The 23,066-nt window shown below is 39.0% G+C and overlaps 3 protein-coding genes across 5 annotated transcripts; 1 reads left to right on the forward strand and 2 right to left on the reverse strand.

Moving 5' to 3' along the window:
* Nucleotides 1–359: 359 nt before the first annotated feature.
* Nucleotides 360–10,415, reverse strand: LOC101746636 (glutamate receptor ionotropic, kainate glr-3). Its single transcript, XM_062670357.1, has 8 exons — nucleotides 10,354–10,415; nucleotides 9,627–10,011; nucleotides 9,050–9,198; nucleotides 8,435–8,627; nucleotides 7,306–7,494; nucleotides 5,542–5,828; nucleotides 3,412–3,533; nucleotides 360–2,607 (listed from the first exon to the last, which is right to left on the reverse strand). Exons 1-8 carry the CDS (start codon nucleotides 10,413–10,415, stop codon nucleotides 1,724–1,726), a joined length of 2,271 nt encoding a protein of 756 aa, XP_062526341.1. The 3' UTR covers nucleotides 360–1,723.
* Nucleotides 416–1,726, forward strand: LOC101738268 (uncharacterized). Its single transcript, XM_004930287.4, has one exon. It carries the CDS (start codon nucleotides 416–418, stop codon nucleotides 1,460–1,462), a length of 1,047 nt encoding a protein of 348 aa, XP_004930344.1. The 3' UTR covers nucleotides 1,463–1,726.
* Nucleotides 10,416–11,638: 1,223 nt separating the features above from the next.
* On the reverse strand, nucleotides 11,639–22,850 carry LOC101746776 (peroxisomal acyl-coenzyme A oxidase 3). 3 transcript variants are annotated; one of them, XM_038013418.2, is made up of 14 exons: nucleotides 22,082–22,850; nucleotides 21,618–21,791; nucleotides 20,765–20,902; nucleotides 19,983–20,298; nucleotides 19,262–19,433; nucleotides 18,613–18,752; nucleotides 17,310–17,452; nucleotides 16,657–16,759; nucleotides 15,803–15,940; nucleotides 15,013–15,240; nucleotides 14,193–14,347; nucleotides 13,509–13,640; nucleotides 13,011–13,163; nucleotides 11,639–12,504 (listed from the first exon to the last, which is right to left on the reverse strand). In XM_038013418.2, the coding sequence occupies exons 1-14, from the start codon at nucleotides 22,241–22,243 to the stop codon at nucleotides 12,394–12,396; spliced, it is 2,265 nt and encodes a 754-aa protein (XP_037869346.1). In that variant the 5' UTR covers nucleotides 22,244–22,850; the 3' UTR covers nucleotides 11,639–12,393. The 3 variants fall into 3 exon arrangements, with proteins under 3 accessions (XP_037869346.1, XP_037869347.1, XP_037869348.1); XM_038013419.2 differs by having other exon boundaries at nucleotides 21,618–21,856; XM_038013420.2 differs by having other exon boundaries at nucleotides 21,618–22,850.
* Nucleotides 22,851–23,066: the final 216 nt, after the last annotated feature.

The raw sequence follows: 23,066 nt of genomic DNA on the forward strand, positions 1-23,066 counted from the left end.
AAACTTTTTACTGGTGGTAGGACCACTTGTGAATCCGCATGGGTAGGTACCACCACCCCGCTTATTTCTGCCGTGAAGCAATAATACGTTTCGGTTTCAAAGGCGGGGCAATCGTTGTAACTATACTGAGACCTTAGAACTTATATCTCAAGGTGGGTGGCGCATTTACGTTGTAGATGTCTATGGGCTCCAGTAATCCGCCCATCTAAGAACTCGAATTATAGGTATCAATTTTTGATTTCAGTATTCGAATGGGAATAAGATACTAAATTCAAGGTAATCGAGTCTATCTCATATAGCACATCACTAAACAAAACTGGCATAAAAACTGTAAGGTGAATGACAGATGAGACGAACGGAAAAACGTTATTCAAAACTTTGAAACTTGAATATCAATAATTAACTTTAATTTGTGATGATGAATATTCAGAAATGTGGCTGTAAAGAGAATCGTATGCAGACTGCGGGTCGGTCTGCTTGCCAATGCAATATAAATATTCCGAAAATGCCTACGGACAGTTTCAAAATCCCAGCCGTACCGTCTTCTCGGCCTTTATGTTCAAAAGCAAACGCCAGTGACAACAAAGACCAGACTTCTTCAAGACTTGAATTGAAACGTGACGATAAAAAGAAGACTTGGTCACTATCGGACTTCGATCTAGGACGACCGCTCGGTAAAGGGAAATTCGGCAATGTGTACTTAGCCCGTGAAAAAGAATCTCACTATGTCGTCGCATTGAAGGTTCTTTTTAAAAGCCAAATCTTGGATTCAGAAATAGAGCACCAAGTACGCCGTGAAGTTGAAATCCAGTGTCGACTACGTCATCCGAACATCTTACGCATGTATGGATACTTTCACGATGAAAAACGAATTTATTTAATATTAGAATACGCGAAACATGGCGCCCTTTACAAATTACTGAAGGAACGCGGCCGATTTGATGAAAAAACCGCTGCAATTTACATTCGTGATTTGACGAAGGCCCTTATTTATTGTCATACCAAGAAAGTTATACATCGTGATATAAAACCGGAAAATTTATTGATTGGTCACAACTGGGAACTTAAAATTGCTGATTTTGGCTGGTCCGTCCACTCGCCCTCATCAAGACGGATGACATTGTGCGGAACATTAGATTACCTGTCACCAGAAATGATTGAAGGAAAACCCCATAATTATGCAGTAGATATTTGGAGTTTAGGGGTTTTGTGTTACGAACTGCTTGTTGGATTGCCACCATTTGATGCCAAGGACTCTCATCAAACCTACAGAAAAATTAGATATGTCATAATTAAATATCCCGAATATATTTCTGAAAAAGCCAAAGATTTAATGGGAAAACTTTTAGTTATCGAGCCTGAAGAGAGGTTGCCACTATCAAATGTCTTAAAACACCCGTGGATTATAGAGAATGCTCCTGAAGGTGCTCATCCACCATTAATGAATGCTGAGCAAAAATAACATCTTATGTTGTTTAGAAAATTTTACTAATAAGATCATTGTCACAAAATTATATAGCTATTAATTACATACTGTTCTCAAGATACTATACTTAAGTTAACCAATAATAATAATTATAAAAAGATATAGGTAAGGTTTTTTCAGAAATTTTAGAACAAAAGACTATGTTTTGACTGAATAACTATTTATTATGTAATGCTCTTAAAAATCATGTAACTTAATGTAATTTTGTAAATAATGTCAATACATTTTCTTTTCAAACTACTGCTTTTTGTTTATTTTCTCATAATATTTGTGTAAAGCATATTTGTCATAGTTTGGGTCTTTCTTCACAACACAATTCCAGTGGGCCAGCTCTCCAATTAGGCACATCACGCTCAAGAAGTAGCCGATGGCTAATGCGATGAAGGCTCCATAAAGCTTCTTCAAGTTCATTAAAGCTTTGATCTCCTCCTCGTTTGTTTCTAAAGTTTTGATTGTGTACATGGCATCATTCAGCCACTTTTCAACCAAACCAACCTCAACTATTCTCGTGATGTATATATCAGTTAAGGGCTTAAGTGGAGAATTCTTGTGAAATCCAATTGAGATAGGTATGTTCACAACGCAATCAGACATGATATGGAGATTTCTCTCATTGTTGCTTTTAGTGCTAATGCTGGTAAAATTAGTTGTGTTATCAATAGTTTCCATAATAAAACCATTTTGTCTTCTAACGGTGATGTATTTTAGGAAGTTTTTATTGTCATAATACGCAAATGTACCCTGAGCGACTTTATCAGCCGCAATATTAGGGTCGTTACTAATTTCGAATCTGTCAGAAATTTTTTGACCAATTTCATCCAAGGAATCTTGAAAAAAATTCTTAGTTTCGATTCCCCAACCTCCACAAGTAAGTTTACTGGCGGCCAATTCGACTAACGTGTCGATCGTCACTCTTGGCGCTGGGTTAGCCAGGATAGCGGTCATGCTTGCTCGGTACGAAACCACCAGTAATATACAGTACAACCAATACCAGCCAGTCAGGAATCGAATAGACCAGCCTGTTGGCAGTTTCGGTAATGACACGACGAGCAACATCCCATACGTATACAGAATGCTGTTGATTATTTCGCCAAACAGGTAAAGTCCGACAGGTTTCGAATCTGCAAAGCAAATATCGGTCAAAGTCAAACATAGCCGGAATGCAAATGAATGCATTCATGCAAATCGGCTAGGCTTAAAACTTGTTTGGTGATTGCAAAATGTTGTTTTAGTAAGTATCGGAAGTAAGGGTCGGAATAATGCTGTAGTATATTCCCGATAGCACTAAAAGGGTACTTATATGACATATAAATTAATGATGTTTCTATTTCTGCTGTTTATTTATATCATTTAAAATATATTTCTAGTTTTGATTTGTTGCAGTCCATCTTAGACATGAACTCGCTCCAAGTGCGACAATAATAGTCATCTAACTCTGGAAACCACAGTAGGTAATTGATGGCTAGCGGTATAGTTAGGATAATGATAAACGTATTTCTAGATGGCTCTCAATGAATCCGAGCTATCATACAAGATATTTGACAGTAGCCTGAATCTCGCAAACAACATTTTCAAAATAAGTTTACATATAGGTATACAAGTCTCAAAGGATATTATTATTGCGGGATCTTCACAGTGGGTCGCGTTTCCGATCCGATGGTAGATTCTGCGAAGCACTTCTCTTGCTGGGGCCTGTGTCAGCGATGTCGTCAGGTTTGAGCCCCGTGAGCTCAACCAATTGTTAGGGTTACGCTGAATTGGCCTCTCAAGGCAGGCCTCTTAGGTAGGAAAAAAAAACATTCGGACCATCGGTCTACGGAGCAATTTCACCCGCTCGGTAGAAGATCTTCCCTTTGTAGTTTTTTCCAAAGGCCCTAAGAAAACATTCAAACTATTTCTGTTTGACTGAGTTAAAACACACAAACCGGCTTTTTCATTTTCCTCTTGGCGTTTTAGTCCGTGTAAATAAGTTTGATATCTCGCTAATCCATAGAATATAGTACCTGTTATTAACAGTACTAATAGTACAGCAATCCACATGTAAAGTCTGAAATATAAATCAGTAATAGATTATTTAAAAAATCTAATTGTCTATCTAGCACCTCATGACCTTTCTTTTTTAATTTATTGCTTTCATGGACGAGCGAGCTAGCGATTCATTCGATGTTAATTGGTTACTGGTTTCCATAGTCGTAGCCTACCGTGAAATATAAGGTCGTTTTGCGTAACTCTTGCTGCCCAACATTCAGCCCGGAACGCGTCACTACATCGCGGCAGAAATAGGTAATTTAGGTACTACCAGTATTTGGCTATGTAGACTTACGATACTCCCTATCATGGATATTAGATGTTGTTTCTTTAGTTCCGGGACAATCATAACACCATTTGCAAATACAGGGTGGCCCATAAGTCCTTTGATATGAAAAAAAATTTATTAAAATAAAACTAATTACATTATGAATTAAATTTTTATTTACATAAAAAGCTTAAAAAACGGGAATTATTTTTTGAAAATAACATCTCCTAAATGTAATCCGTTGCGATCACGGCACTCTTGCAAACGACGTCTAAAATTGTCGATGACTGCGCGGCACGTCACTGCTGAAATGCTTGTCATTTCTCTGCGGATGTTTTCTTTTAGGGCCTCAATTGACCGCGGGTTTGTGTCGTATACTTTAGCCTTAAGGTAGCCCCACAAAAAAAATCCATCGGGGTCAGATCTGGACTACGTGGAGGCCAGGAAATGTCTCCTCTCTTAGAGATAACTTTGCCAGGAAAAAGTTGACGGATAACGGGCATAGCAGTGTTAGAGGTGTGAGAAGTGGCCCCATCCTGTTGAAACCACGTCCTGGCATTAAAGCCTGAAAAGTTTTGCAATTCTGGTATGAAAAACTCTTCGATCATAGCCACATATCGCTCCGACATAACAGTAACTGCGCGCCCTCTGCCCTCCTCAAAGAAGTAAGGCCCTAGGATACCATGGGCTGACATAACGGCCCAAACAGTCACTTTCGGACTATGTAAGGGCTTCTGATGCTTAAGTTTTGGATTGATGGGGCTCCAATAGCGGCAATTTTGTTTACTAACATGCCCGTTAAGATGGAAATGAGCCTCGTCAGAGAACATTATGTTATTGAAGGAAGTAAACCGATTCAACATTTCATTCGCATAATTTTGTCTTTGAATACCGTCAGTTTCCTTTAATTCTTGAACCAACTGAATTTTGTAAGGGTGCATATGTAAATCTTTCTTCAAAATCCGTTGTAACGATGTCCTGGATACGTTTAATGCTCTGGCGCGCTTACGAGTTGACTGTGTCGGATTTTCGCGAATAGACTGTGTCACTGTGTCTATGTTTTGTTCCGTACGTGACGTCCTTGGGCGACCCAACCGCGGTTTATCTAACGTCGAACCGGTCTCCTCGAACTTAGCAACCCAGTTCTTAATCGTTTGAAGAGTTGGAGTGTCGTCAAAGTTGTGTAAACCTTTGTGTTCTCGAAATTTACGCCGCGCAACGGTTGCCGAACTGTCGTTTTTATAAAACTCGCGCACACAAAACGCACGGTCCGCTCCGGTAAAACGCTCCATCGCGACTAAATTCCCAGAAACCGACGTTACTCCCCCCGCTTCCCCTGCACCGCTCACGCGCGCCCTGTTCGTTTTATTCAAATTTTACTTTTCAAAGGACTTATGGGCCACCCTGTATTAAAAAAATAGTACCTAGTTAATATCGACGGGTAAAAGGCCATTTGGTTTAAGCAATGTTTTTCAATTTTACAGAAGAGCCATCTAAAGTTATAAAAATTGGAAACAATATCATGACAAAAATCTTCTTTGACTATTTAAATGTGGTAAATATAATTGAAGTTCAATTCAAAATAACGAATTATTGATACTATGTATTATTACCAAATAAAACGGACTTTTAATTAGGTATACAACAATAAATTTCGCGTATTAACCTAAATGTCGCTTAAACCAAATTGCCAAAAAGTAAAAAACCCCTCGATGTGATTAAATAATCAATAACAATTACAAGTAACGTTAGTTCTCACTTAAAAGGCAAAAGAAGAGTTTTCCAAGAATTATCAGTCAAAGCTTCGGGCGTGAGAAAAGTCCAGCACTGCGACGTGTACGGTATGCTAAGGTCAATCAACTCCAAATGGTATGGGGTGTATTGCAAGTTCCCCAGTGCTAAATCGGCCCTCCCATTAACCATTTCTCCGAGGAGACCAGAGAAGGAGCCGTTGGGTTGCTTTTGGCCCCATTTATGAAGTTCGACATTCATTGGCTGGTATAATTTTGGTCTAAAATTCATTTTTTCAGATAATGTGTTTATTATCTAAAATAATAGAAAAATATGATTACCAACATAAAACGATTTTTCCGGTGTAATCTAGCGTTTTTAACTTTCGTTCACTCATTTCTGAACTATATTTCTAAATTTATGGAATTTTTATAATATACAAAATTAGACACTAGTTAGCACAAGTCGTCCGTAGCCACAAAAACTTTAAAGGATTCAAAACATCGAACATATCGACGGGTGAATTTTGACGGGCTATTGGGCTTAAGCGACATTTTTGCAACTTTACAGGAGAGCCATTTAAAGTTTAAAAGTTGGGTGATTTATCACAACAAATAAACTTCTTCAGCTATTTCGCAACTTAATTGAAGTTCAATTAAAAACATCGAACTCTTGATGCTAATACTAAATAAAATGGATCTTTAATTACAAAGGCAAATGTCGCGTATTAAGCGAAATGCCGCTTAAACCAAACACCCTTTCACGTCTCGATATTATAATGACAATAGAAAATGCGAGATTCAATGAAACTTGATTTCTAGATGTGTTGGTAAACCTGAGCCCTTTGACCATTTTAGGTTTGGACATCGACAGTACGAAACATTGAACAAACGTCTTTTTCAATTTATTAATTGTTAATTTATAAAACTATCTATACCTATATATAAAAATGAATTGCTGTTCGTTAGTCTCGAAAACGGCTGGAACGATTTGGCTATTTTGGTCTTGAATTGTTTGTGGAAATCCAGAGAAGGTTTAAAAGGTAGTCAAATATGAAAATGCTCGGAATTAAATAAAAATAACAATTTTGTTTTTCCTTTGATGTGTCCCCCATTGGACGGATTCCTTTTGTTTATTTTAATAAAAATAACAATTTTGTTTTTCCTTTGATGTGTCCCTCATTGGACGGATTCCTTTTGTTTATTTTAAGTTTATTTTATACAAAAGTTTAGGTATTTTATTTATCGATTGCGGCACTACCAAGTCCGCCAGGTCAGCTAGTATTTTATAAAATTTTACACATATGTATAAATAAATTTAAATTTTCAAAACAATTCAGACTTCAAATGTGAAGGATAGATCGTGTTACACCTGTGTAACAGAACAAGATTCAATTTTGGAAGCACTATAAATTTATTTCGACCTGCCACATCCGTCAGTTTAAGTAACTATAATAAGTCAATGTCAACTTAATTTAAACGGCCGTCTGGTGTAGTGGTAAGTGACATGGTCACTACACAAGGGGGTCGCGGGTTCGAATCCCGCCAAGGGAAGATATTTGTATGATAAATATAAATGTCTTTCCAGGGTTATGGGTGTATATTTAATATATGTATGTGTATAATAAAAATATTATATTTATTTCCGTTATCTGGTACTTGTACCACAAGTTCTTTACGAACTTAGCACGGGACCAGTTAACGTGGCGTGATTGTAAAAAAAAAAAAAAAAACTTTGATTCATAGACCTTAGTGGTTTGTTTGCTTTGAAAATACCTCTTTTACTAATTTACCTCTATTTCCACGCCCCCAATTTGACCAGTTTCATTACTGTTCACAACAACAACAGAAGGCACGTGGTCCAAATAAACTACGTGCAGAACTTCATCGTTCAAGTTACTAGTCTTATCGGCGAACGGAACTGTGTTGTAGTGAAACTTCCCACTCTTCCAGAGATCAACGCGACGGGGCACGAACACACCCTTAAATTGAAAGACTCGAATGACTGAATAAATCTAGTTTCATTCTTACAGCTTTTCATTTTGACATCAAAGAATATAACATTTAGGATATATTTAAAGAAATACTTTTATAATAGGTGTAGCTTTATTAAGTCACCGTTGTCGGATTCTTACGTTTAGATATAATACTTTACATGATTATGTAGACAGGAAAGAATATAATAATACGATAAGTATGATGATCTATTTTTACTCTATACCTGATATTAGATTATGTTTATACTAAAGTCCTATTTTCTACTGTGATATTCCACAGTAAAACACCTAAAATCTGGACTCAAAAACTATGATAATTATTACCTACCCCTGAGCGAATAAAACTATCTGCCGTATTAATAATTTTCTTTTATTGAACACAATCTTTTTATTTTTTTATTGCATAGTTGTAATTAATTATACTCGAGACCTTAGAACTTATATCTCAATGTGGGTGGCGCATTTACGTTGTAGATGTCTATGGGGTCTAATAACCACTTAACACCAGGTGGGCTGTGAGCTCGTCCACCCATATAAGCAATAAAAAATAAAAATATATTGTGTGGACGAGCTCACAGCCCACCTGGTGTTAAGTGGCTAACCACATAGACATCGACATCGTAGATGCCGCCACCCACCATGAGATATGAGTGCTAAGGTATAGAAATAGAGATATATCTAAGGTATAGTTACAACGGTTGCCCCGCCTCTCAAGCCGAAACGCAGTACTGCTTCAGGGCATAATTAGGCAAGGTGGCTAGGCAAGGTAACTATCCTTGCAGACTTACAAGAGGTCCTACCACTATTAAAAAAATGTTTCTATTAGTGTAGTAGTTAGAGCAGGAGAGTTCAATCCGTGACCGATTTTTTTTAAATGTTAGGCGGCAAGATAGACAAGGCTACGAACCGGCGCTCTACGATTTACCTTAATTGGATTTGGAAATGGAACCGTTGAAAGATCAAACCAAGCTTGGCTTTTCGCGACACTGCCGATCTTCCGGTGGTGCTTAAGAAATATTACGTTAACTATTCTTTTCCAAAGGTAGTGTAGGTCGCTGTGAAAAAGTCTGTAGTCATGTAAAATTATGTATTTAGCTCTTGTATCTAAGACTCTGTGCCTGAAAAAATGTAAAATTACACAAAATAATACTTTAAAGTAGATAGCTAATATTTGTACTGTGTATTACTGGTGGTAGGACCTCTTGTGAGTCCGCGCGGGTAGGTACCACCACCCTGCCTATTTCTGCCGTGAAGCAGTAATGCGTTTCGGTTTGAAGGGTGGGGCAGCCGTGGTAACTATACTTGAGACCTTAGAGCTTATATCTCAAGGTGGGTGGCGCATTTACGTTGTAGATGTCTATGGGCTCCAGTAACCAATTAACATCAGGTGGGCTGTGAGCACATCCACCCACCTAAGCAATAAAAAAAATATCTGTGCTGTCACTGCGATCTAGTCATTATAATCGGATAATACCAAGCAGGTTGTCAAAATATCTGCTCATTTGTGCCATTAAAAGAATAATGACAAACGAAAGATTACCTGTCGCCAAATTTTAGAAGTCTAGCTGCTTGAAGACCATTAGCTAGCAATATTATATACATATTGCAACCATCTCTTCTAGCTTCTCTCAATGCTTCCAGGATATCAAAGTTGGGTGATAGTAAGTCGTCGTATTCTTCTACCACAATCTAAACATAGAGAGAAGTAACTGTTTTTCTTTCTAAACTAGGACTTTTCTGATCGGACGGCCGATGGGGCAGAAAGATCCTTGAGTGGAGACCACGTACTGGCTAGCGCAGTGTGGGACGGTCACCTACCAAATAGACCGACGCGGTGACGATCCAAAGAAAATCGCTGGGTCACGGTGGATGCAGGTAGCAACGGACCGACCACATTGGAAGTCGATCGGATAGGCCTATGTTCAGCTATATTCACCTATGAATAGCTATAGGCTGAGATGATGATGGAATTTTTTCCAGAAAAATTCTTAATCAGCAGGAAAGCATCTCGTTAATATATTAATACAATAATATATAGTAATACGTAAACACGACGTCATCTCGTTCATTTCCACTTGATACCTCATTTTCCGGTAACAGTTTTACGTAAATCTTACCATAACAAAAGGCACAGTATCAATCCTTTTAAAGAATGCGCCGTCGAAGACGTTGTAATAAATAGCATCACATATAACAGCTACGCAAGTAAAGTCGTGATAGCGTCCGGCGTGGTTTAGCAGGTCAACCAGAACGAACTCCAGGTCCTTTTGTTCGTAAATATCTTCAAGAATTGGTGATGCTTTAGAAACCGCTCTGGAAATTGGGGCACGCAATTTTAAATTAATATTTTGTTTTGAAAATTCAAAATGTTGTTTCGTGCCTACGTTTATAGCCTGTTGTAGTTGGAAACTAATGAAGCTAATGCTATCTATGTTTTCGATTAAGTAACAAACCTTTTGTGGCGGTATTATGGCCCACAAGCTTCTACTGCCGGACAAATACCTAACTCAAAGTTCACCAAAAAAAAACAGTCTTGTGGACCTTTAGCGGGTCCTGGGAGGCCCAACCATGCTGCGTTTTCCACTGCGCCGTCTTTACTCGAGAGGTCTTAGACGCCAGCAGCCGTCTGTTTTTCGAACAATACGCCCTATCAACCAGCACTACGACACCAACTTTCGTTTTAAAAATTACGAAAGAACAAAAGTCTAAATATGATTTCCGAGTCGAGACGAGAGACCACTCAAGATCAAACAGATCACACGATTTTTTTCCACACAGAAACTTCGCCGAAAAACTATCGATGACACGTGAACATCGCCATTTCACACGACACCCTACTCTTACCTTGTTTTGCCTGAGCGGGGAGATCGAGAAAACAGCGTAAGTGGCATAATCGTACCAGCCATTATTAATCACTTAATAAACCTAATAAATAAATAAATAAAATTTAACACACACACGCGCATACATACACCCACGCGCGCACACAACACACACGCCCGCACACACACACACACACACTAATGTATAGATGTGTGTAAACGCACTTTATCTGAAGATAAAAGAACAGCTAATACGATAAAAACACTATTAAATCAGTATTATATTAAATTAAGGACAATCAATTATCGGACCCCCAGACGGTTAGACGGCCCTTGATACTCCAGATCCGACGCTTCCGCTACTTTCCAATCATATTAGATTGCGTAAGTCCATTACAAAAAAACTTGTTGAAAAATAGTATTTTTATTCGTTCGATATACATACAAGGTTTGGTGTAGCCATAAATCACAATTTAAGGAGATCGAGTTTTACTAGTACCAAATAAAATGCTCACATTAAAGCTATCAAAATACGAAATGTTAATCGCCACTTCATCGTTAGTCCGATCAAGTCTACTGCACGAAATAAAATAATGTCTTTAGGTACCTTCTCTATCAATCTCATTCTTGAGCGACGGAATCATTATATATGCAAGTATCAATTACGGAAACCCATCGAGCATTCGATTAAGTAACCTTAAATATTCAAATAGTTTTTTTTTTTTTTCGAATACAGTACTTTTTATCTACAAGATATTCCTGCCTTTTATTTTTTGATTATAGCTCTCATAGAATTTAAGAATTTAAAGATGAATGTGATATCGTTAAAAATCAGCAATTAAAAAAAAAACATTAGAAACATTTTTTTTATTGCTTAGTTGTGTGGGCGAGCTCACGGCCCACCTGGTGTTAAGTAGTTACTGGAGCCTATAGACATCTACGACGTAAGCCGCCACTTATCTCAAGAAACAAGTTCTAAGTCTCAGTATAAATTATAATTTTGCGGGTTTGATTTTTATTATCGATGTTATTCCTTCACCGTGGAAGTCAATCGTAAACATTTGTTAAGTACGTATTTCATTAGAAAAATTGGTACCAGCCTGCGGGATTCGAACACCGGTGCATCGCTACATACGAATGCACCGGACGTCTTATCCTTTAGGCCACGACGACATGCGCGCAGCGTATCACAATTAAAATTTATGAGGCACCTTCAGTGTTGATTGCGCGTTCAGAAAACATTAACTTTCTAATGATTAAATATTTGGGAAATATTGTTAATAAGATCAAAGAAAAAGTTCAATAAAAACCATTATAAAAAATCCTTTATTATAAAAATCCCTGTATAAAAATGTATCTTAATATTATAGATTATAAATTCTTAATATAAAATTAACGTTAAACACTAAAATATACATAACAATAAGTGCAAATAAAAACATATTTTTTTAAATATTTAAAAACAATAATCTGGCATTAGTGATGTTTTCAATATTTACCAAATATAGACCAGGACAACCACATTCATTGTGAAAATGATTACAAAACATATCGTTTGTTAATTTAAAAAAATAATTTTAATACTATCTGTTCCCATCATAGCACGCGATTATCATGAACGTCACATCTGTGAGTATTTAATGTTGGCATCAGTGAAGCATAAGAAATCCATAAAAAAAAAAAAACATGTGTGCAATTCACACGTGGTAGAAGTGAAACCTTCCAAAATTAAAATACAATTATCCTAAACGTCTTAAGTATATGTAAAATTTTGTCATTAGTAAATAATTGTAAGGTAGCGCCCTCTGTGAATTGATATTTTAATTTCACGTATAATCCTAAATTAAAATTCACTACAAGAGCTTTCATACACACGTTAGTATTAAAAAATCTCACAGATGGCGCTGTATTAAATAGTATGTATATTTCTGTCTCATTCTTTGCTGGCTTCATCCTACACATTTTTGTATTTGTGTCTCTTACCTGTCGTTTTTTCCGTTGCATCCGGTTTGAAATCACAATGATTCTAAAGAAGTTTTCACTTCAAAAAACCAGTAAAATCTTACAGCTTAGACTTCAAATAATTCTGCCAGTCCACCACGTCGCGCCACCACGCGGGCCGGCTCGTGGCGTCGGGGCGTGACGTCACGCTCGCGTGGATGTGCTTGTACGCCTGCAACCAGCCACGCGTCACGCGCTGCGTTACCCCGCTCCCGCAGCCCTCGATAGGTTAGCCCACTGACTTTCTCGCTGGATTTTCTCAGTGGGTCGCTTTTCCTATTCGGTGGAGATTCCGCGAAGCACTGCTCTTACTGGGGATAGTCTTAGCAACGACGTCAGATTTGAGCCCCGCGAGGTCACCTACTTGTTAAGGCTACGCTGAAATGATCTCTCAAAACCATCAGCTTAGGTAGGAAAAAAGTATAAAGGGAATTAAAAAAGGATTTTTTTTTTTTCTACATATTCTAGTAATTTCCAGAGGTCATAGTAGATTCACCGAGCGAGTAGATGGGCCCAAGCCTGGTAACGTTGCTAACAGTAACTCTAGTAAGAGTCGTGCTTCGCAGAATAAACTACCGGATCGGAATCGCGACCCACTGAGGAGTTCCGGCCAGAAACTCAGTGGACTTTTCTTTAAAGTGACTCTCCTTCCGTGTAGTTGTCGCCCGCTCTACTCACCTCTCCGTCGGACTGGCCTAGGACCGAATTGAGGCAGAAGTCCGGTGGGGCCAGCGTGTCCACCAGGCCCACGGCCTCATGCGACAGCGCGGCGCATTGCTGCAGGATCCCTTCGCGCAAGGCCAAACCCTGGCTGCCGGAGTAGAACCCACCCTGAAAATTGGTGAATGATATTATTTTTTCGCGTACAAGAAAACGAGATTACAGTCCACTTTGCACCAAGCCCACATCGCAGCGCTGAAAGATGGTGCAAATGTCGCCGCTCGTCTTATCGCCTCGCGTGTGGCGGTAGCCATCATAGAACACAAGATAATCGAAAGTCAAGATACAGTTTTAACAGCATCTAGAACGTAACGTCACCTGTTCGGCGGAAGATCTTCCCAATGTTGTGACTTACAAACTCCCAAAAATATTGTTGAAACCAGAGCATACTATCCCAACAACCAGTGGGAGCTAGACAGTCACGCAGACAGTAAAGCAACAATGAGGTGAGCTCACAATGTACAGGGTGGCCAGGTGCTTCTCGACGAGGAAGGCTCCGTACAGCGACACGAGGCGCAGCAGCACGCGGCGGCAGGACGGCTCCGCGAACTGCGCTGCCGACTCGTAGAAATGGCTCAGGACGTGGTTCTGATAAAGTAATGATATTTAGTGAAGAGTAAATTTCAAATAAATCGATAATTATTAAATAAAATATTTCTAGCGCACGCACGCACGCACGCACACTCACACTCACACACGCATACACACGAACACACACAGGCACACACAGACACCCACCCACGCACACACACACACACATGCACACACACACATGCACACACACACACACATGCACACACATACACCCCCCCCCACACACACACACAACACAAAAAAGATACAACACGCTGTATCTTTTTTTTCTACCTATGCTGATAGCCTTGAGATGCTATATCAGCTTCGCCCTAAAGTGTAGGTGAGCCCACGGGGCTCCAACCGAAGTGTTGCTAAGCACTGACCCTAGTAAGAGCAGTGCTTCGTAGAATCTACCACCGGATCGGAAACGTGACCCACTGAGAAGATTTAGGGTGACGTCGATTCGGTCTACAGGATCGGGTATGACGCTGTATCTATAAGGCCCACTAGGGTGTTGATCATCAGTTTTATATAAACGACCGGGCGTTGTAAGTGCCCACTGACCTCTGCGTAGACGATAGCTAAGTTGACCGCGTTGAAGGATTGGGATTCGTTCTTGGCCTGCAAGGGGTCCCTGCCCTCGCTCCTCAGCCTCTCCACCTTCTCATACGTCATCTTGAGCATGAACGCCGTCAGCCACTTGTAAGTGTGCACCAAGTCTGCGGAGTTTGGTATTCGATTAGCTAGAAGTAGATTTGGACAAAAATCGCTCTTGGGACGACAATTTCGTGGAGCGACAGTGTCGTGGGACGATAGTCATTTTCAATTGTATTCGCTTGATTAATTATACTATTAACAGATACGATACTTTTTACCATAGTTTTTTTTTTAAGGGATTTTATGAGATTTATTTTATTATTATTTTATAAGGCCTATGTCCAGCAGTGGGCAGATAAAGACTGATGATGATGATGATGATATTTTTGGCAAATGCTATTTGGAGATAACGGTATGCTGATATAATAATCGGAGAAGGCTGTTTCTCTGTCCAGTCTATCCCCTAGTACGCCTTACGACATCCATGGATGAGGGTGGGGGTGGGGGGTCGACATCTTAAATCGTCTAATAAGCAAATTAAACTGATAATTTACTGGTGGTAGGACATCTTGTGAGTCCGCACGGGTAGGTGCGTTTCGGTTTGAAGGGCGGGACAGCCGTTGTAACTATACTGAGAACTTATATCTCAAGGTGGGTGGTGCATTGACGTTGTAGGTGTCTATGGGCTCCAGTAACCACCAGTAACCAACTTAACACCAGGTGGGCTGTGAGCGCGTCCACCCATAAAGGCAATAAAAAAAAATGATAAATATAATTTAAAAATGACTAGCGGGCTCGATGATGTCGTCGACGGTGTTCCAGGGAGCCTGCTGTGCGAGCAGCCGGTCCGCCTCCTCCAGGAAGGCGAGGGAGCGCAGCGGGTGCGGCGGGGGCGCGTGTCGGCGCGGCCACAGCGCCAGCAGCCAGTTGCTGGCCTGCTGCACCAGCAGACTGTTCTCCCCCTCGTACGTGCAGTTCGCGTCGTTGTCGTCGCGCAGCTCGCCCAGCGCCGCCGCTGCGCGACAAAACACCCTCAGCCGTTTCGATATTATGCATTTTAGCAATAAAAATAATCAACATGACAATACGATAATATAAGCATGTTGGATTCCCTTCTTAGTTTATCCCGATGTTTTTTCCCAAAAACGGGGAGTTTCCTAACGGGCGGCAATTTCCTAACAAATTACTAATACGAAAAACTCGCATTCCGCTGTGAGTAAAAAATAAATCTCCACTGTGGCTATCAACAAATGTATAAATATGTACAAACATTTGTCACTCGCGCGCCACCTGTCGTACGTTGCTGATATTGTAACTAAAATTTATTCTACACGCAATAATAACTGTGCGAAGTTAGATATGGGATACTGAAATTAATTAATCGAAAAATCGGTATTTTAATTTAAAAGAACGATTTTTATAAATCGATCTCGAGATACGAAATCTTATTTAAATTTTTTTATTTCAGACCGAATGTATACGTGTGAACAACAAAAATATGAGATCGGAGACAAATATGAAGCGATTTTTTTTAATAGATTTAAAATGAACTGAAATCGCTTGAAATGAGTATTCACCCTTAAGGTATCCGTGTCCCCCGCAGGCCTCCCTGCAGTTCTGGATGCCGTCGCGCGCCGTCCAGCCGAACAGCGGCTTCACGGCCGACGACAGCGCGTGCAGCTCCGCGCCGCGCGCACCCGCGTCCTCGTCCGCGCCTGCGCGACCACGTCCGCGTACAGTCACCCTCTCTCTCTCTCTCTCTCTTTTTTTTTCTCTCTCTCTCTCTCTTTTTTTTTCTCTCTCTGTCTTCGCCTCGAACGTCACGGACTATAGTAGAATTATCTTGTCCGTGCAGTTTGGGTCATAAATAATCGGAGCGGTGAAGCGAATATTTCGCTCTCTCTTCCACTCACGAGCCTTATGGACGGACATAGTGATGTGCATTATTGTTTTCGATAAGCGTTATCGATAGTGTATTTAGTTTTGTCATTTTGTAGTCATTTTGTGGTGTCATAAAAATGAAAGTAAAAATCACTAATCGAACACTTACGCCACATATCGCCGCAGCAAGTTAATGAGAACGGCAGAAATTAACACTTTGTAACTTTTCCGGAACTATTTTCATTTCAGTGAAAAATTTTAACACATTGTTGATAACAGCACGTGCAAATATTATTTAGAAACAAAATTACATTATTTACAGACAAAATAATTCTACTATATTCGGATTCCACTCTAACACAACTACTCGTATCCCCAGAAGGCGTCGCGCGCTTCCACGTCAATGTCGCGTTTGTTGACCCCAAATTTGTTCTACATAGATTGAGGGCTCACGGAATGGTATAATAATTATTTTACGTAAATGAATATTTTCAAATGAGTGTATCGATATAGTATTCGAGAACTCTTCATTAATTACTAATATACCCACCCATATATTTGTTGATTGTCATCATTATATGCGTGTATCCAAGCCACGAAGAGTATATCCTCATGGCGTACGTGGCCGCTAAGTACGGCAGGAGTCTTATTTGCTGGAATTGAATAAACCATTGTATTTTTGTATGTATTCGTAACTTAATATAAATTGTATTGCACCTACCACTATTTACTCTGCACTACCTTTGGTTGACTGGTAGAGAATGCCTTAGGCATTAAGTCCGCCAATGTAAATTTTACATGAAGTGTAATAAATAAAAAATAAATAAATAAACAACATTGATTCAATGCGTCATTTGATCACATTATTAGTATGGTTGTGATCAACAGCATAGTGCATATAGCATTTGTCGTTAATATTACTTGTCTATAGTGTAGCCTTAGCGAAATCTTGGTTGGTGATTATAGAAGGTATTTGACAATAGAACCATAATAATGTTCAAACTTATAATTTTAATTTAATTATGGTCGAATTTCGACTACTAGGCGACCACTAGTATCTACTCAACATAAATATGGCGATAAGTTTGTCGACCCATCTACAGTAAAATTGTACGCCCAGACTGGCAGATATTCCCGAAGATAACGATTGATTAGCTATAGGAACATTTGGAAATTATATAAAATAACCGATGTTAATTATACCTGCTGCTGATACTCCAGTACCGGCGTCTCCTCATCAGAACCCTCGGGCCCGAACTGCCTCCTCACGGCTGAGTACCGAATAGCAATCACGATAGCTTTCAACAGATAGAAGGTTGATATGCCGGTTATATGGACTCTGCCGCCTGGAAGAAACGCAACAACATAACTAATTAAGAATGCTGTCTAGAAAATGATATTGTTGTTTTCAATTTTTTTTAAATAAATTTTAGAATATACAGCGTTTATTGTGACCAAAAACGTATGTCAGCGTATTCGTGGTCATAAAGTCGGATACAAATAGGTTCGTAGCGCGCGCAATGGAACGCAAAGCAATATCCACGGACGCGCGCGGCCTACCGTCGCGACGCAGCGCGGGGGCGGCCTCACTTAACATTACATTTCTACTTGAATCGGTAAATTATTAGCTGTTTACCGATTTAGCATCTTATTCGTCTAGATTTCAGAAGCGATCTCTAACACCCTGTATAAAGATAAAGATAAAGAAGCCTTTATTAACAACCTTAATTCATATTTAGGCGCATACTATTAATGTATTTTTTCTAAACATTTGACATCGGCAAAGATTGTTTTGCTTTTTTTTTATTGCTTTGATGGGTGGACGAGCTCACAGCCCACCTGGTGTTAAGTGGTTACTGGAGCTACAACATAAATGCGCCACCCACCTTGAGATATAAGTTCTAAGATCTCAGTATAGTTACAACAGCTGCCCTACCCTTCAGACCGAAACGCATTACTGCTTCACGGCAGAAATAGGCAGGGTGGTGGTACCTACCTGCGCGGACTCACAAGAGGCCCTACCACCAGTAAATTCCTTTCGCATAGGCCTCCCCCAAATCCTGCCATGAGTCCCGGTCGTGGCATTTCCTCTTCCACGTAGAGCCTGCAACGACCTTATGTCGTCTACCCACCTTTGGAACCGTCGTCCTTTTAATCTTTTCCCCTATCCCCTACCCTAATAATTTAGCCCATTTTTATATTTTGCTTCTTGTTAAATTTTTAATTGTGTATGACACCCTGTATATGACATTATTAAATAGCAGACTAATAAAGAAGCACAGGATCGATTTATATGGAGAGAGCTTAACGTACGTTACGGGATGATAAATCATATGCCACTTTCGTACCTTGGTTCTGAGTCTTCGTAATTTCTCATGAGAAAATCTCTCGAAAAATCTAAATGGTCCTCTAGTATTTGATACTGACAAATGTCGCCTATGATGGTAAAAAATTTTGAAAACAAAAACGAAAAATATTATGTGAAGTATCACTGGCCATTACTTGCCGGAGAGGATGCCAAGCGAAGCTCCTAGTCGCTTTTTAGGGTCTCTGATCGGAGTCTTATAGTCGCCATTGTCATCTACGCCCCCAAGCTTGTCCAAAGCTACTTCTTTGGGCAAATGGTACTTGTTGAACATTACGAAACTGCAATATTATATTTGTCGTTAGAATTATACAACCTAGGAATAGTTAAAAAAACATTATGTTTATAGCATTAAGGATCATTTTCTGTGCTTTTTAATTGCCACTTATTCCCACTTCAATGACTTGACTTATGGTTTGGAGTGAAGTAGTGGATATTGCATTTTTTTTATTGCCCTTGTAGGCAGACGATCATACGGCCCACCTGATGGTGAGTGGTTACCGTCGCCCATGGACTTCAGCAATACCAGGGGCAGAGCCAAGCCGCTGCCTACCGCTTAATACTCTCCACAAGCCTCTTTTAAAGAAGGACATGTCATAGCGCTCGAGAAACACGTTTACCTGTAGACCCAAAGGATTTAAATTTTTACGATCTTCACATGAGCCTCTTTGAAAAACGAGGTTTGACTTAATAGTGAAAACTTAAATTTAAAATGAACTAAATTCCATTGAGGTCCAACGCTCGGGATGTGTAGTTTACTTAATAATTAATTTAAATATATGAAACTGACCCATTATCAACCCCGTTCAGTCCGATCTTTTCGCCCAGGTCCCCTACGAACACTCCAGGGTAGGGTTTTAAGGTCTTCGGATCACGAATGGGTACAACGAAAGAGTGCAAACCATAGTTTGTTCCTTTCGACACCAACATTGCGTAAAGAATGGCGTGAGTTGCGCATTTCCCTAAAACACAATATTTTCCCTTAGTTATTCAACATGAAACCGCTACTTAATATTTTTTAATGCTTAAACCGATGAAAGAGCTCACGGTTCACTTGGTGTAAAGTGGTTACTGGAGCCCATGACATCAACAACTTAAATGGCGCCTCCCACCTTGAGTTCTGAGATATGAGTCAAAGTTCTACAATACAACAGCTGCTCTGAAAGCTGCAATGCGTTATTACTGCTTCACAACGCAAATAGGCTGAATTGTGGTACCTGCCCGTATGGGATCACATGATGCAGATGCAAGAGAAGAGTGTGAGAAATAGTGTGTATTATTTTCCTCTGAAGTAGAAATATGAATTCCACAATTTTATCTCTATCAATACTTTTAATGGAAGCGGTGGTAGACAAATAGCCCTAAATTACATTCTCTTTTCTGAATAGAAAAGCCAATTTCACATAATATAGTAAATATTGAAATTCTGCAAAGATATTGTTTCTTAAATTTACTGTCAGCTACAAGACTTTTGAATGGCTCATAAAAATATAACTAATATCTCTGCTTACCTAAACATCCCACCCAACATTTAGCAGCTTCAAAATCAGGAGTATGAAACACAAACTGCCTCTTCTCTGGTAAATACGTGGCAGTCGTTCTCATGCCTTTAGCATTAGAGCCGTGGGACACTTCAGTGAGAGCGAAACATCCACCAATCTCCGCTTTGGACAGTGCCTCAACAAGTGGGTAATGATAGTCTCTGCCGCTACCAGTTATAGCATTGCTGGGCATGCGGAATGTGAGCGAAAGTTTCACAGCTAATGAACTGTCAAACATGAACAATGCTTCCGATTCTGCTTGAAAGCATTTGGGATCTGCAGCTATCTGTGAGATATATAAGTTCTTGATAAATTTATACGTGTTTTTGTGATGTTTTAAGATAACTTAGCTTTTCCAATATACACTAATGGACAACTCGGACATGGACACATATATTGATGTGATGTTTGTGACAGTTCAATTGGCCTACCCATTAACTACATTGGAAAAGTTTATGTTTTACTTTAAGTGAATATTGGTGAAGCATGTTATATCTAAATGATTTTGTGATTTTATTCAAGAATTTGCAGTCATAAGTACTTTAAAATTCATTAACAAATTAACCTTGGGACCTGTGCAGTTTCAAAGTACATTTTTCTAGCCATTTTATATATTACATAAGAAAAAAAAATTGAGTTGAGACTATGTGGGGCTTCTGTTAATAGACATTATGAGCTCAATATTTTAAAGAATAAACTTAAATAATTTGGAATTTCCTGTAAAATTAAAAAAATTATGCAAAATTTTCTACCTTTTCAAATGGTAAAAAATTTTCATTGTATATTGCATACATCCTTTTCGTTGCTATATGCCTCTGCTCATCCAAGCTTGGGGTGACATCAGAGTGGTGAAACAAGGTATGGTTCTCCATAAATGTGTAGAATTCATGCTGAAAATAGTGAAAAATGGAATATATTTAACGTGAGAGATAAAATAATTAAGTGTACTCTTCTTCATATAATTTATTGTGGTTCAATTTAAGGTGTATTTTATTTCTCTTCTTAAATAGTTGGCATTATGAATGGTGTTTAAAACTATGGAAAACATAATTTAAAATCAAAACTACAAAATACATAAATATAATAGTATACTTACTGGAGTCACTCATTTACAGTAGGAACAAAGTTTAGGATTTGCTATTTTAATAAGCAGAACAGGAGTGAACCAGTTTTGTACCACCGGATCCACTATATTTATTATTATATAATATTGTTGTTTGTTTAAATTGTGGTTTCTACAGGCTGCACTAATCACTTTACACCCGGTGAGCTATCAGCAGATTCACCCATTAATGAGCTCCCCTCCACAGTGTTTCTTGCTTTAAAAGAGACTTGTGGAGAGTATTAAGCGGCAGGTAGCAGCCTGGCTCTGCCCCTGGCATTGCTGAGGTCCATTGGCGACGGTAACCACTCACCATCAGGTGAGCCGTATGCTCGTCTGCCTACAAGGGCAATAAAAAAAAAGTCGAGTTTTTTTATACTAAATTTGATTAGTTCATCAGTAACATATTTTTAATGAAAATTAAGGTATATTAAACAATTTATTTAATTTTAGAATGATTTTATTAAATTGGAATAATTTAATATTTTTAATGTTTCACTTACTTTCAATTTTATTGTGTTGAAATTTTCATAAATAAATTTCATTCGACGCCAATCAAAACTGGCCCTTTTCCTGAATTTTTCCAAAGGACCGGACGGCAAATCCGGGAAGTACTGTTTTAGTACATCATCAGAAGGCACTGTGTTATTTTCTTTTTCCATTTTCCTACAAAAATTCTGCTTAGCGCAAAACGCGCTCCAATTAATTTTGTACTTTGACTGACGGTACAAACTACAACGAACTGCAAAACACTTATTTATGCTTCATTCTGAATGAAATGAATCGACGATTAAAATATATTCAATAGTTTTAAATGTTAATTATTTCGTGTAAAATGAATGAATATTATTATTTAAAAATCCAGCTTAATAAAAACACTAGCCCGTATTTCGACCAAATAATTAAGTATCTCGAATATATTAAGTGTATAATCTATGATTAAGTAGGTAGGTAGGTAGGTACTTACAATTAAGCATTTATGAAGTTGAAATGTCAAATCACTTGATTGAATGTTATCTATTTTATCGAAGTCCAGGGAATGTTGGAATTTGTTCATAAAATATTTCAGGAATTTGAAGCGTAGACAATAAGCTTCATATTTAAGAAGTGATAATATAATAGAGGTCATTCACGTCAATAAAACTAAAGTACCGTACATTGTTTCGATCTTTTTTTTCTTATCTCACCGTTGAGTTGACCGACCGTTGGCCTCCCGATCCATTAACGGTGCTTTTAGGCACCACAGGCACCGGTCACCGTCCTCGTCGAACCCGTCGCTTGCGACGAAGGGCTCGACGAGCGAATTAACCAATAGACACAGCCCACGGAGTTTCTCGCCGGATCTTCTCAGTGGGTCGCGTTTCCGATCCGGTGGTAGATTCTGCGAAGCACTGCTCTTGCTAGGGTCAGTGTTAGCATCATCATCATCATCATCATCAACAGCCCACAGTCGTCCACTGCTGGACATAGGCCTCTCCCAGTCTACACCATCACTCCTCTCAAATATATGATCACTCCGGTTTGAGCCCCGTGGGCTCACCTACTAGTTATGGTTACGCTGAAATAGCCTCTCAAGGCTATCAGCTTAGGCAGGGAAAAAAAAAATGTTGATCGTTGGTAGCTATGGGGCTGTCCACACTATTTACGGACTGATAGGTGAGCTCACATGCTTATTCTGAGAGAATTGCAATCACCGCAGCAAGAGCAGAGCTTCACTGAATCTATCGCCGGATCGAAATAGCGACCCACTGCGAAGATCAGGTGAGAAACTCAGTGCTTAAAATTAAATATTTTTATTACACTTTATAATAAAAAAAAAATTAAAGTAGGAAACGACGATTTTTGTTAGGATCATTCATTTGTTTATTTCTTATCGTACACGTTCTAAATTCAATTTTAAATAAATAAAAGACGACCAAAAATGTTTTACATTCGAACATTAACGAACAAAT

This window comes from Bombyx mori, chromosome 10 (assembly GCF_030269925.1).
Source record: "Bombyx mori chromosome 10, ASM3026992v2".
Taxonomy (NCBI): domain Eukaryota; kingdom Metazoa; phylum Arthropoda; class Insecta; order Lepidoptera; family Bombycidae; genus Bombyx; species Bombyx mori.

Bases quoted from the DNA above. Each gene is read 5' to 3' on its own strand.
- LOC101746636 (XM_062670357.1), bottom strand. From the start codon at position 10,415: ATGGCTGGTACGATTATGCCACTTACGCTGTTTTCTCGATCTCCCCGC. The intron at 10,012-10,353 runs GTAAGAGTAGGG...ACTTTGAGTTAG, and splicing joins CCCCGCTCAGGCAAAACAAG to GTATTTGTCCGGCAGTAGAA. The intron at 7,495-8,434 runs GTAAATCGTAGA...TTTCAATTTAAG, and splicing joins CATTTCCAAATCCAATTAAG to GGTGTGTTCGTGCCCCGTCG.
- LOC101746776 (XM_038013418.2), bottom strand. From the start codon at position 22,243: ATGACCTCTATTATATTATCACTTCTTAAATATGAAGCTTATTGTCTA. The intron at 21,792-22,081 runs GTAAGTACCTAC...TGCGCTAAGCAG, and splicing joins AACTTCATAAATGCTTAATT to AATTTTTGTAGGAAAATGGA. The intron at 20,903-21,617 runs GTAAGTGAAACA...CACTATTTTCAG, and splicing joins TCAACACAATAAAATTGAAA to CATGAATTCTACACATTTAT.
- LOC101738268 (XM_004930287.4), top strand. From the start codon at position 416: ATGATGAATATTCAGAAATGTGGCTGTAAAGAGAATCGTATGCAGACT.